Source organism: Mchenga conophoros, linkage group LG10, assembly GCF_057382185.1.
Source record: "Mchenga conophoros isolate Kocher_MC1m ecotype Shallow Benthic linkage group LG10, M_conophoros_male_GT1.1, whole genome shotgun sequence".
Taxonomy (NCBI): domain Eukaryota; kingdom Metazoa; phylum Chordata; class Actinopteri; order Cichliformes; family Cichlidae; genus Mchenga; species Mchenga conophoros.
In genome coordinates, this window is record NC_140535.1 from 29,638,707 (window position 1) to 29,652,701 (window position 13,995).

At 41.5% G+C, this 13,995-nt stretch overlaps 1 protein-coding gene across 1 annotated transcript; it reads left to right on the plus strand.

The window, feature by feature from the left end:
• The first annotated feature begins 452 nt into the window (after positions 1-452).
• On the plus strand, positions 453-11,677 carry LOC146566186 (adapter molecule crk-like). The gene is made up of 3 exons (XM_085289747.1): positions 453-952; positions 5,070-5,674; positions 9,302-11,677. Exons 1-3 carry the CDS (start codon positions 733-735, stop codon positions 9,434-9,436), a joined length of 960 nt encoding a protein of 319 aa, XP_085145873.1. The 5' UTR covers positions 453-732; the 3' UTR covers positions 9,437-11,677.
• Positions 11,678-13,995: the final 2,318 nt, after the last annotated feature.

The following is a 13,995-nucleotide window of genomic DNA, read 5'->3' on the forward strand; positions in this document are numbered from 1 at the left end:
ATTTGGTGCAAGTCCATTCAAGGACGGTATTAATATATAAACAAAAGTTTATATTAAGTTTATTTTGATCTCTTAAAGAATGCTAAAAACAAACAAACAAACCAACAACTAACAAACCCAAAAGATGTATTTTACGATTTTCACAATGTTAACGCTTTTTAATTTCTGTGGTGCCTTTGTTGTTTCAACATAAACTTACGGTCGGTGAGCGATGCTTGGCTTCCAGTCATGTCAAGGATTTAAAATTTGTACATTTGTGAGCTAAGACAAAGACGACATAATCAGTAAAAAAAACACATGCAAACTAATATAAACAGAAGGCATCCGCATTAAATGTAGCCGTAATTTAAACGGAGATGAAAGCTCGTTTGGTAGATTTCCAATCTTTTAATGGGCGTGAACGCACCGCTTCCCATTGACCGGGCATCCCTTCCGGTAGATGAGGTCAACTTTTCCCTAGATCCGCCATTTCAGCCTTGGAGTTTCTTGTTGCACGATAGTTATGATTTTTTTTAGTTATTTTAAACAACAAAAAGTAGATCATTTGGATTTGTGGTGCAGAATTCGTTCCGCCGAAATAAACCCCTTGATATTACGCTTAGACGTTACGAAAATCGTGCCGTTGTGACGTTTTTCCAGCGGGAGTGTTAGTCAACCAAAGTTTTTGTATGAGTTGCGGATAGGGAGAGGCGAAGGGGAAAGGCCTCAAGCCTTGGAAGGGATTTCACAGCCATGGCCGGTAATTTTGATGCCGAAGACCGTGCAAGCTGGTATTGGGGGAGACTGAGCCGCCAGGAGGCGGTTTCTCTTTTACAGGGACAGAGACATGGTGTTTTCCTCGTGAGGGACTCGATAACCATCCCCGGAGACTACGTGCTCTCCGTGTCGGAGAACTCCAGAGTGTCCCATTATATCGTCAACAGTATCAGCAACAACAGACAATCTGGATCAGGTAACGTTGGTCTACTTCTCACTTTAACTGAACTTGACCTTCTTCGTGTTCCCTTGGCTCTAACATAAGGAGTACTTTCATTTTAAACCTGCTTTGCTAGGATTTAGCTCACTCGCTCTTCAAGCAGCGCCAGACTCCCTTTCGGAATTGTCTAATTGATCAAGACAGTAGTAGATCCACAAATATATCCTGGTTTTACCAAATAAATTTACAACCTTTCCGCGTTTTGGAGGCTTCTTTTTTAAGTCGGCGTATTTGTAATAACAAAAATCACCACTCTGTTCAACAAAACGTTATACATGTGGTTTACACACCTCTCTACCGCCCACTCAAACCCCAAGCCACGCCAGACTCCCCTTAGGAATTGTCCAATTTTAAAAAAATCAGAGTAACTCCACAAGCACTCAAATCTTACCATTAGAGATTTACACATTTATTTATTTTAGTGTTTTTGAAGCTCAGTTTTAAAATCATTATTCATATAATAATGAAATCTTGGATGCAAAACAAAACTTTGTAGGTATGCTGTACACATCTCTTTCCGCAAACCAGCCAGACTACCTTTAGGAATTGTCCTATTTAACAGATTTTACTAAATCCAAAATGTTTTCCCCCTATTTACCCTATAAATCTACATCTTTCTGGGTTTTTAAAACTATTTTAAAAAGTCGGCATGTATGTAATAAATCTCCACTATCCGCCCACAAACTCCTCAGGCAACATTGAACTCCTTTCTGGAATTGTCTAATTAACATTACTTCCCTAAAGCCACTAACATATATGTACAGTAACATGCAGGTTTATAACTTTCCGTGATTATTAAAGCTGTCTTTTAAAACTGGTATATAGTTTTACTAAGTTCTGTGAGTCAGTGTTGCTTTTAACTGAAAAATGAAGGTGAGTAGTATTATTGAATCTAATCCCCATGTGTGGTTGATGGAGGTTTCTTTAAAGGATAGTAGAGCTGGGCGATAGAACATAACGATATGTATCGCGATATAACTTTTACTCGATAGAGAAATTAAACTATCGCGATAGACTTCGCCGCTCTTGTCCTCTTAAAAAAAAAAAAAAAAAAAAAAAAAAGGTCAGCCAAGCCAATCCAAATTAAGTAGCGCAGAGCCGAACCAATCACAGCCGCAGCGTCACGTCGCGTGACTTGTTACGTACAGCACAAGTGCCAAGCCGCACGTGTGTTTGTTTGGGAAGCAGCCAGCGGGTAATGGAGCCAGCGCGTAATGGAGGAAATGAGTGTGCCGACTAGAAAACTCAACCGAGCGTGACCGAAGAGAAAACAGATGATGGTTCCAACGCCGGAGAGATTGTCGAACGGAAGAGCCATAGAAGTTCCGTAGTGTGAAGGTATTTCGGCTATTTCAAGTCTGACAAAAAACAGAGTAGCGTGCACTGTAAATTGTGCCGAAAGCAAGTCTGGAAATACAATAAACTGGTGCATGCGTCACACTGTGCGCCACGTTATTTCTACAATACTGTTACTGTTAATTCTACTCTCTGCAGTGTTTAAATGCTTACATATACACACAGTTACTGTCCCTCCACACATACGACTCGGTTCTGCTTCTATGCCCCAGCTTTGTTTACTTTTTCCCACCGAGGCTTCTAGACTTCTGATTGGCCAACATTTCTGCACGGTTAGGAATCTAGCGCCACCTGCTGCTTTGGCATGTTCATAGCAGCGTTTTCCTTCATTTCTGCCTTTATGTGTGGACGGGATTATTTTTTAAAACGAAAACGGAAAATCTCAGTTTTCAAAAATACCCGTGTACGCGTGGACGTAGCCTCAGTCTCTGACTGGAAGCGCTAATTCGTCATTCGGCTTTTGTCTGACTAAAGTAACTGTTAAAACTGTTTGAAAAGCTAAACTATACAACAAGGAGAGATTGAGAATTTCCTTTTAGTTCTCAGTTTATTTGATATTGACAAAAGTTAGTCAGTTTTGTCTGTTCTTCTGTAAAACAAACTAAGATTTATTTTTAGAATTAATATTTTGTTTCTAAGTGGAATTGACAATTTAGTCTGTTTTGTTTGTTCTATTTTGAAACTTAAACGCTTTAGCGGCTGCCTTTTGTGTAGTTTGTAATATTTGCCTTTATTTATCTGAAAAAGTCTCATGTTCCTTAAGTACATCTACCCTGTTGAACTTATTATGGGAAATAAATATTTAAATAAAAACAAGCTGCTGATTATTTCACATTTTACTTGTGAGCAACGGCACATTTAAATCTTACAAATATAGTTATTTGGCTTATATCGTGATATATCGTTATCGCCTGAAATGAAAAAAACATATCGTGATATGAAAAAATCTCATATCGCCCAGCTCTAAAGGATAGTAAACAACCGCATTTTAGTCATTCAGCCGCTGTTTTTGTTAAGGGTAATATATTTTTTGGCGGTGTTTTGTCCCTGTTTAGCAGCAGGACTACCCTTCAGCAGGTAAAGAGGTAAGGTGAGCTGGTGTGAGCAACTGTTATTACTGCTGTTGCTGCTGCTGCTGCTGCAGAGGTTGAATGAACTGGGGAAGTTCCGCTGTCACAACGGGGGGGATGACTGGTCAGATTGGTGCTTCAGGAATGTCTGTGATCAGGCCCTATTGCGCACACACACACACCCGTACTTGCAGGTTTTGCCGTTGTGCTTGAGGCTCTTAATGGCTGTTGCACAATCCTCGTCCTTTCTGAACTTCCCTGTGTCTTGTTTCCCAGTAGTAAATCAGGGGATGGCCTCATAGATGGTAAAAGAGACTGTACGCAAAATGATTCTCCTCATAGTTGTCACATTTATTTTGAAATGACAAACAAGTGCTTAATTCAGCTGTGGTGCTGTTTGAGTCAGGACAGTTGAACTCAAAGTGACACAGTGTCATAATTGAGTCATTCCTGAATCCACGCCCTGCAGAAACTTGCTCTGCTGCTCTTCTCTTCTGTCGTTTATCTGGCTGTACCAAGCCCTCGTGGAAGTTAGTAAATCAGTGAGAAGTAGGCTAGATACTGTTTGCCTTTATTGATGCATTATCAATTTTATTATCCCTCAAAAATCAATCTGCTCAGGTCTAATGTGTCAGTTAGTTACATGACAAATTTTCCCACAGGCACCAACAGCACAAACACAGTGGGCAGCTCCACTTCAGTGGGTGTTTCTCTAACACCACCAAGTTTGTACTTGTGTGCTTGCTCAGTACACTATTTGGCAAATGTACTTGAGAATTCAGACTACTGAGGATGGGAGGGAAGACAGTCATTCTGCAGTTACGATCACAATACAGTATCATCTGTTCCCCTGGGGGGGGTCTAGGCGGTGAGGGGGAAGTAACAAAAGTGACCGGGTCAGAAAAAGGAGTCAAGGAGGCGAAACAGTTTAAATAAAACAGTTTTATTGAAGTAAGTCAACTAAAAGAGACGGACAAGCCGTTATCACCATAAAACACCAACAAAACACAAACAAAACTCAGGCGTTGGTCAAATAAAGCAAAAAGTCAAAAGGAAAGCGCAGCTCACTAGCTGGACAACACACTACACAGCTCACTAGCTGGACAACACACTACACAGCTCACTAGCTGGAAACTACCGCAAACACTCAGCTCACTAGCTGTACCCACACAAAATGGCACTCTGGCCCAGAGCTCACCCTGCTCTGGGCTTAAATACCCTTAATTGCTGATGGGAGTCAGCTGTACAGGAGGGAAAGGTGGCACCTCAGGCAGGAGGTAGTGGGACACGCCCACACAGGCACCCTCAGGAGAGAGAGAGGCCCTGCTAGGGCCGTAACACATCACTGTTAATGTTGCATGTCGATCTAAAGGAACCTACCTGCCTTTGGTCTTATTCATATCTGTTATTAGTTGTCTTCTAATATCAAGAGATTTATATAACTGCTTATTAAGTTATATTAGGTAACATTGATCACATGACTTTTTGCACACTTTCATTTTCTCTTTCACTAAAATGGTTATGTGTGCACAGCTTAACGTGTTTATTAAAGAAAAAACAAACAGGCTAGGTGGCAAAATTATTATTATTTTATTATGAAATAGGGGTTTGTCCTAATTTTTTTTTTATTTTTCAGCAAGCTAATAAAGTCTCATTTCTTCCACCAGGATTGGCTCCTTCTCGGTTTCGGATTGGGGATCAGGAGTTTGATGGGCTGCCGGCTCTGCTGGAGTTCTACAAGATCCACTACCTGGACACCACAACGCTCATAGAGCCTGTGAACAGAGGCAGGCAGTCAGGCCTCATCAGCCCCCCCGCTGTCGGACCTCCCCAGCAGACCGAGGAAGGCGAGTATGTCCGGGCACTGTTTGACTTCCCTGGCAACGACTATGAGGACCTCCCCTTCCGCAGGGGGGACATCTTGCGCGTGCTGGAGAAACCAGAGGAGCAGTGGTGGCACGCCAAGAACCAGGAGGGCCGAGTCGGGATGATCCCTGTGCCTTATGTGGAAAGGTTCCGACCCTCTTCGCCCACTGCAGCCAGTCTTAGTCCGGTACCCGCAGGGACCGGACAAGGCGGCCATGTTGGCGGGGTAATGGGCAGCACAGATGGAACAGGTTCTCCTCAGGCCACCGCTCTGGGGGAACCGGGCCCGTATGCTCAGCCTGTGGTCAACACTCAGCTCCCAAACCTACAGAACGGGCCGGTCTATGCCCGGGCAATTCAGAAGCGGGTGCCCAACGCTTACGACAAGACGGCGCTGGCTCTGGAGGTACTAATCTTATCACCAGTTACTTTCCTCTTGTTTATTGTGAATCACTCTTCCCCCCCTTATTTTCCACTTTCAAAAGGGTCCGAGCCGAGGCGGCGTAGATTGTCCCGATTGTTATAATGGCTTACTCATGCATGTGAGCACGCACACTGTGTCTTTATAAATGCAGGCTGACAGCGAGCATGAGGACATTCAGAGTGGAGACATAGATCCTTTACAGTGGCCTCTCTTCATGCACACACTGCAGCCCAATGGGTTAATGTGAAAGTTGCATTGAACATTCATTACCACTGAGGTCCAGTGGAGCACAACGCTTTTAAGTTGCTTTGTGGTGATGTACTGAATAGTACATTCTACAGTAATCTGGACTCAGTGTCTCCACATTGCACACATTTGCCGTTTGGCCAACTAAACTTTTAGCTTTTCCATTTATTATTTTTTCAGCTCTGATATCAGGGTTGGGTGATTTGCTCCATAGTCCAGTCATCCTGTTACCTGTGTTGGATTGCTAATTGTCAACAGCATCCGTGCTAGGCGGCAGAGGTTATCCACCCTCCATAATGCGCAGTGTTTGGCCCAAACATGCTTATCTACCTTCCTCGTATAGGTGTACTGTATGGCCAGTTTGGGTTGTTTTCTTATGTGTAGATCTCACCTGTCTCTCACACACAGCTCAGTTTTTCACTGACAAGTATACCTGGTGGGGAAGAGTCAAGGAGAAGATATGAGAGCATCTCCAGCTTAAACGAGTCCAACAGTCAGAAATATCCTGCTGTTTTCTCTCATTTGACTATGATGGATGGTGTTTCTGCAGGTGTGAACCTGTGTGTGCACGCCCAGACACGTCTGTGTTGGAAATGGTCGTTGTATATGGAGATGCAATGTGAAACTGTAGTGAAGCACATCGCCGTGCATGTTGACCATAATCGGCGTTGTCCATCGATGGAACTATAGTTGATGTGCTCCATTGAGCTGTAGCAGTGGGTTACAATCTGATTACATTAGTCTGTGATTCGGAATATGAACAGTTTAATGAAATTGCAGCTAGTTAAACAGCAATACTGCAACCGCCGGACAGTAAAAGTATTTCCAGGATTTCTTTTTATATGCAGGAGAAAAGATGTGAAGCTTCTGAGGAGTGATTCTGATTTATAGCACGAAGCTGCAAGAATGTGACAGTAAGGCTACGTTCACACTGCAGGCGAAAGCGCATCAAATCCGATTTTTTTTGACCCTATGCAACCCATATCTGATCATGGTATGACAGTGTGAACAGCACAAATCCGATATTTTCACATTCGATCTGGGTCACTTTCGTATGTGGTGCTGAATCCGATACATATCCGATGTTTTAGAAAGCGACTGCTGTTTGAACGGTCAAGTCGCATTAAATCCGTCTTTTACGTCACTGACACGAGACAGACGCCAATTATCAGCACCGGAGAAGACATCGCGAACGCTTTCTGGCCATCAAGTGTAGATGTTAGTGAAACTGTTGGGAAGACAACGTGAACATTTTATTTGTACTGTATAATCTGCAGATTCTGACAGAAATCTGCAGCTATCCTTTGAAGCACCGCTCCTCTAAAACAGCAATAAGGATCATTATTAGGTTATCTACATTATTATGTAAATGACAAAATAACTTATAGCAAAAATTGGGAAACGTAAAGTCCGAAGTCTTTATATTAAGGGCCATTAGTCAAACAATATTGTTTGGTCTGGGTCTAAACAGAGCGCGCTGTGTGTGACGTCTTCTTTTGCGCATGCGGGCTGCTTTTAACGTTCACACTAGAGCGCGTTTGCTGTCGCATTTTTTTTTGTAGTGTGAACAAGCAGACAAAAAAATCGGATTTGATCAAAAAATCGGAATTGAGCATCAAGACCTGCAGTGTGAACGTAGCCTTAAGTTCAAACTGCTCTGGCCAGAAACAACAACCCACCACAGCGAGCATGATGGCAGGTCTGCAAAGCCAAATGCTGTGACGACCTGATAACGTCCTTTAATCTAAGGCAGGGCCGGTAACTGGATTTTAATTTCATTACGATTGTTTCCAGCAATTATGGAACTAAAAAACAAACAAACAAACAGGGATTTAAAAATATGAATCTTTCTGCATTTATTTTCCTTACAATGCTTCTGATTTCTTGTTTGCGTGTGGTATTAACGCCTTTTGGCTTTGCAGCGCTGCGTTTTCAGTCGTTTGTAAATGCTGAGTGCGAGCCAAGACCATACAGACCTACTATATATAGGAGGTAACACTCACAGGTTTTCTGTAAGTAAAACCTGAGGAAGGTTTATTAAGAGCCGCCTCTGTTTCCGGATCACTGAGGATCTCTCCCTCTGTCTGTGTTTGGCGGCTTGTGGCCGTTGGTAGTTTGCTTTGATTTGCTGTGCAGGTTTCCCGAGGCGTGCAAGCTCATTCCCACCCAGGCCTCTGTTCTCTGGCGGTTTCCCTTGAGACTCTGGCTTTATGGTGAAAAACACTCATTAGTCTGGACCCAAAACTCCTCAGTGGGTGACTTTGTGTCCCTCACCACCCAAACGAAAGATCTTCTGCGTGTCCTCATTACTCTGACAGCAGTATGAAAGGTTTAGTGTTACACTGTAAACTGGGAAGTTCACAGGATGTAAGCAGTGTAAGAATTTACTTTCTACAAGGAGTAAATAAGTAATTTGTGAGTGTTTAAAAGGTAAAAACTTACATGTTTGGTAACAGCCCCAACACTGGCTGGAACTGATTTAACAGGAAAAAATAATTAACAGTAATGATGCGTAGTTCCAAAAGAAAGAAAAAAGACAACTAAAGTAAATTTAATCTGCTTGGCGCATCCAGTCTTTGGATGAACTGCTGTCAGCAGAGCCCCCTGCTTAAAATCCACTGTTTATTTGACTCTCATCGGTAAGGACAGAAGCCACTGCAGTGTTTGAATGATCACAAGTGGAAGATGGTGTGAGGTAAAGCAGACGAGATGGCGTTGCACTGTTTTATAAATGTCTGCTGTTATTAAAGTGGTTGGCAGAAATTTTGCAGCCAGTATCCAAATATAGACTATTTGTGCATTTAATAAAGACTGAGGCTGGATTATTGGGGTGATACTAATTTCTAAGGAGTAAAAAGAAAACCTTTTATTAATGTATTAGCTGATATTGAATTAACTTTCATAGTATTTTGAAGGCCAATATACCCAAATCTATATCTAATTTATGAAAAATGTGAATTGCATCTGGTGTCCATTTCCAGCTTCTGTGTCCACTAAAATGACCTTCATGGGATAAATATGTCACTCACACTAGGAAGGAAAAATTCAGCCAAACACGAACACAGCATCTCGTTGAGTAAATGAAGCGGATCAAACCGGCCGGATCTGATTATCAGATGAAAGCTGACGAATGTGGAAGTCCTGTAATTTGGCCTGTATGGTTTCTCTGCTCTACAGCTGTAAAATGAAGATGGGTCAATCAATGTCACATCAATGCATTTCTTTCTGCGGGCTTTGATAGAAATCAGACGCTGAGCTTGTATTGATAACTTTGACTTGCATGTGTCAGAGTTTATTTAGAGCGTGAAGAGGACGTGTAAGGATTGCAGAATATGCCTGACTTTTCTTTTTATTATTTAACAGGTGGGGGACACCGTAAAAGTGACCAAGATCAACGTGAACGGCCAATGGGAGGGTGAATGCAAAGGCAAACGAGGCCACTTTCCTTTCACCCACGTTCGGTTGTTGGAACAGTACTATCCAGACGACGAGAGCTGAGAAGCGCAGGCTCCCGTCACCTCCAGCACATCCCCTCGCTTTCAGTTTCGTCATGCTGGAATAGAAGAAGATTTCTGCAAGCACACACTATATGAAACTCTGAGCTAAACTGGTCAGTGTTTCCTGCCCACCCCAACATGTGATGTGTTGGCTGATCTTGTCTAATGTCTTTTTGATGAACCCCAGTCATATTAAGAGTTCACCCTGTGGTCGGACTGATATCGGTTTGCCTGCATTGTGAAACATCACTGCAGACACACTGAAGTACATGGCAGCATGTATTGGTTCACCCAGGATGACACTGGAAGGTCCGTTAACGGTTTGACGAGAAAGGCCTTTATTTAACCCTTTTGAGGCAACCAAGAAACAAACAAGTCAAGAACTTGCTAAACTTTTTTGTATAATCATAGTTTAAAAGATATAAGAACAATAGGATTTTGCTTTAGCGTGCTTACACACCTAAAGTTTTCACTCAGGTTGGGGGAAACATGGGGTTTTTATCTTAACCAAAATCTGCAGTCGTACTCAGGTGCAGGTTTTCCAATTTAAAGTAACTAATATTTAATTTTAATACAAATCCAAAAGTTAAACCACTGTTTAAATACATGTGATCAGATAAACTGTCACAGTAATGTCCTGATCAATCTTTGTATCCAATCTCTATAATTATGCAAGAATGGAGTAGCCAAAGTAGTTGGTATGAGTGAGTTTGTTGTGCTTATGCAACAGTTTTTCCTTAAAACGTAAACTTTTTAATCGTTTTTAATCTTATTTTCACCCGTTGGGCACAGTTTATATAATATCAGGCCCAGCCAATAACCTTAACACATTTCTTTATTAGACTAGCTAATGATGACGTCTGCCTGTAACCACAGCTGTTACTGTCCAGTCTTTTTAACACAGAGCCCCCAAAGTCCACTAATGTGAGGTTTGTCTTTTTGAGCAAGGACGTATCTTCACTCTGGTGGACTTCAGCTCTGTGTACTTGTAGTAAATTTGTGTAAACTGGAAATGTCAGAGCCAAAATACAGGTATCAAAGCCCCCCCCCCCCCCCCCCCCCGCTCAGAGGGCGTTGATGCTACACAAGTGTACTGATTCTGAGCATGTTGATCAAACACAGCTAAACCTGTTAATACCTCCTATTTAACAGAGGTATTGAATAGAAAACGTATTAAAGACGGCACAGGTGACCGATATCAGTCAAACCCCGGTTTACATGCTTCCATCCCAGTATTGAAATCATCACATCACACAGCAGAGTCATCCTCCTCCTCTCCGTTGTATCCGTGCATCTCCAGCCACTACCTTTCACTGACACCTGCAGGAGGGAAATGGAGATAAAACGGGAGATAAAACACTGCGGCTCTCACAGATGTGTGTGTCTGTGAGAGATTTTTTTTGTTTGCTTGTGCTAGACTGTGAACCTCAGAGTGAAACCAACAAAGACTTTACCTGATGACTGTCCTGTGGAGACAGCGTCACCACTTTACCACACCCTACACTACAAACCAAGTCCTCTTTTTTTTTTTGTTGTTGATGTACAAAAAGTGGAAAATAATATTATAGAATTAACTCTATATACATGCACACCTTACATGCTAAATACTGTAAACGTTTCCCCTCTTTATGCTGATTTTCTCTTACTTTGTATGGCCAGAGAGTGTACACCTTTTTTATTTTTCTCTTTTAAGACGCAGAAATGCGAAAGAACAAAACGAGCACCCTGTCACAGAGGAAGGAACAATCCCGTGAGGCTGCTTTATTAAAGGATGCAAGGAGAAAGGTTGAGGGATTTTATTTTTGTCATCCTGGTGGGCTGATACGACAGTCATTCGGAGACGCTTTTAAGATAAAATCCACCACCTAAAAAAAGTATTACTGCTAAAACGGACATGTTTTTTCATGTTGTTTCTCGTGCCATAAGGGTGCCATGGATGGCATTTGCTGTAACTTTGTTTGTCATCTTGAGCACACAAAGCTTTTATAAACATTCACAGTCCTGCTGGCACCGTGGCATTATAAATAGAAAGCTGAAACTCATCTGTTACTAAGGACATGTTTGTTCTCAGAAACGAGGAGAGGAATCAGCAACTTGGGATTTTTTTTTTTTTTTTTTTGTAAATTTTGTCGTTAGTACAGACTTGACAATGGTTGTGAAATGTGGTGAGTGGCATTGAAACTGATAAAACACTGTGTGTGTGTGTGAGTGTGTGTGAGTGTGTGTGTGAGTGTGTGAGGGAGGGGGGAAGAGTCTTAAATTGGGGGTGTGATTGGTTGCACCCTGTATTTTTACCAGGTCAGAAACTCATTTATCATCTTTGTCAGGATGCATTCAAAGATTGAGTTGCTGGCAGTGCTTACTGAAACAGGAACCCCTGCTGCACATAGATTTTTTTGTTTTGTTTTGTTTTTCTTGGTCACGAGGGAGGGTCCGCATCCTCCGCGGACCTGCCTTATATTTGTTCTTGGAAAAGATGAGAAGTTAAATTGGGAAGTGACTGGCTTGAAGTCTCGAGGACACACCCAGAATTGCATGTTATTTTTCTGGTTCTCCAAAATTAAGAAGTTCAGACCTGCCCTGGAGCTAAAGCGATAAATGATGCCTACGTGTCCCTCCTATGGTTATTAGGGGACGGAGGATGAGAAGATGTTCACCTCACACCTCGCAGTACAGATCTGGGGTTCTCAAACTCTGTGGGAGGGGAAAAAATAACACCCCACAGTTTGAATTTGTCAGTAATGTGGAAGAGTGGTCCAAAAAAGAATTTTTATCTCAATGGAGATGGTCCAGTGCAACTAACAGATTCCCTAAAATACACACAGAACTATTTTTCATCTTGTTGCCCACACCTGTGCAGTTTGAGAACCACTTATGTCGACCCCAGTGTTAGCGACACCTGCCTTCTCTCAGATATTATGGAACTAAACTCGCCACGTCGCTCTCAGAGCATCCAAAAACAGACACGTGCAGATGTTCCAGTGTAAGGGTAGTGTGCTCGATGTGGAAACGGTAACTGTTACACTTTCACCTGTGAATAAACCTCTTCCTACATAAATGCATTCCCCCAGGAGGTAACTGCCCCCTACCGTCCAAATGTGTGCAGTAAGGGGGGGGCAAAAGAAATGCTTAAAAAAATAAAGAAACGCTGACCTTAAATTTGGGGAAATGAGGGGACAGATCAGTTGAGTAATTGGAGGTAAACATTTGTCTGCTTTTTTTTTTTCCCGCTTTTCCCTTTCACTCTTTTTTTTTGTGTGTAACTGTATGACAGCAGTATCTGTAAGCTAGTTACTTGCATACCTATCTTAAAGGTTGTAACTTGTCAGATTTTTAATATTTTTTTTCGTTAGTTTAGTAGCTAGTAGCCAGAAAGGGTTTGTTTATTTCACTTTAGTTTTGAAAGTATTTAGTTAGTTTGGTTTTTATTGGTTTCACGGGTAGTTTTAGTCATTAGTCTTTAACTGGCTGTCTTAATCTTTAATTTATTATTATACAGGGGTGTGGTTAATGTTGAGAAATATGACCAAATAGAGCAAAAATGAAATCTTCTCTATGTTAGTTATTGTTTGCTTTATTTTTTTCTTATTGTATTTCACACACATTTTTTTTTTTTTTTTTTTTTTTTTTTTTTTTTAAATAAGAAACCAAAAAAGAAAAAAAACTTTCACCACCTCCTTCTGCACAGGCTTGTGTGGTTGGGCAGAAAGGAAAAAGTAGTGCCCTACATGAAGCTTCTCACAACAATTTGTTGGGGATTTATTTGTTTTATTTTATTTTCTCTTTGTGTGTGGTTAACAAATGATTATGATTCTTGGAAGGAGATGTCGCTATGTGCTTTTCATATGAATTTCTGTGCGCTTGGAGCTTCACAGGGCGAGTCCAGTTTAGTTTCTATTCAAGAGAAGGCAGACGTCTCCAAAACATGATGCAAGAAGGTGAATCAGAACTTTAAAAATACCGGTAATAAATCTATAATAATGATGCCATCACAGGCACGTTTAGTGATAAAACCTACGGGGGTCCTTAAAGTGCTTTAAATGATCGCAGCTGTGTGTTGGTGGGGAGGTTGGACACAATTTTCAAACACATTTAAGAGCGCAGAAGCTGTGTTGAGTTTACGTTGTGTGTAATTTTCCTTCATATTTCTTTTGTTGAGATTCAGATTTATGGAAAATATTTTTGTACACCATTAATGTCATGTTTTATAACCGTATACAGTATGTACAGCCCCGTTTGTGCTGCATTAATAAATCCATGCAATATTTCCACGTCCCAAAGGAGACATTTTTGAGTGCTTTGTGTGGAACGTGACACAAATGAAACCTGCTGCTGCTGTCTTGGTGATTGTGGGGTGAAATGGAAAGCTTCTTTTAAAAACAAATATAAAATCTGGTGTGAAATGGTGATTTTTATTTTTCAAACGGTCGTTTGTGATTCCTTTTCTGGTTTACTGCTGATTTTTGGGATGTTCACCTCACTGTTACTCAGTTCTGCCACATTAGTTAAAGACCGATCACCTACAAACATGCACCTTATCTAGTGGTGATTTCAGAACAA

Bases quoted from the DNA above. Each gene is read 5' to 3' on its own strand.
- LOC146566186 (XM_085289747.1), top strand. From the start codon at position 733: ATGGCCGGTAATTTTGATGCCGAAGACCGTGCAAGCTGGTATTGGGGG. The intron at 953-5,069 runs GTAACGTTGGTC...TTCTTCCACCAG, and splicing joins CAACAGACAATCTGGATCAG to GATTGGCTCCTTCTCGGTTT. The intron at 5,675-9,301 runs GTACTAATCTTA...ATTATTTAACAG, and splicing joins AGACGGCGCTGGCTCTGGAG to GTGGGGGACACCGTAAAAGT.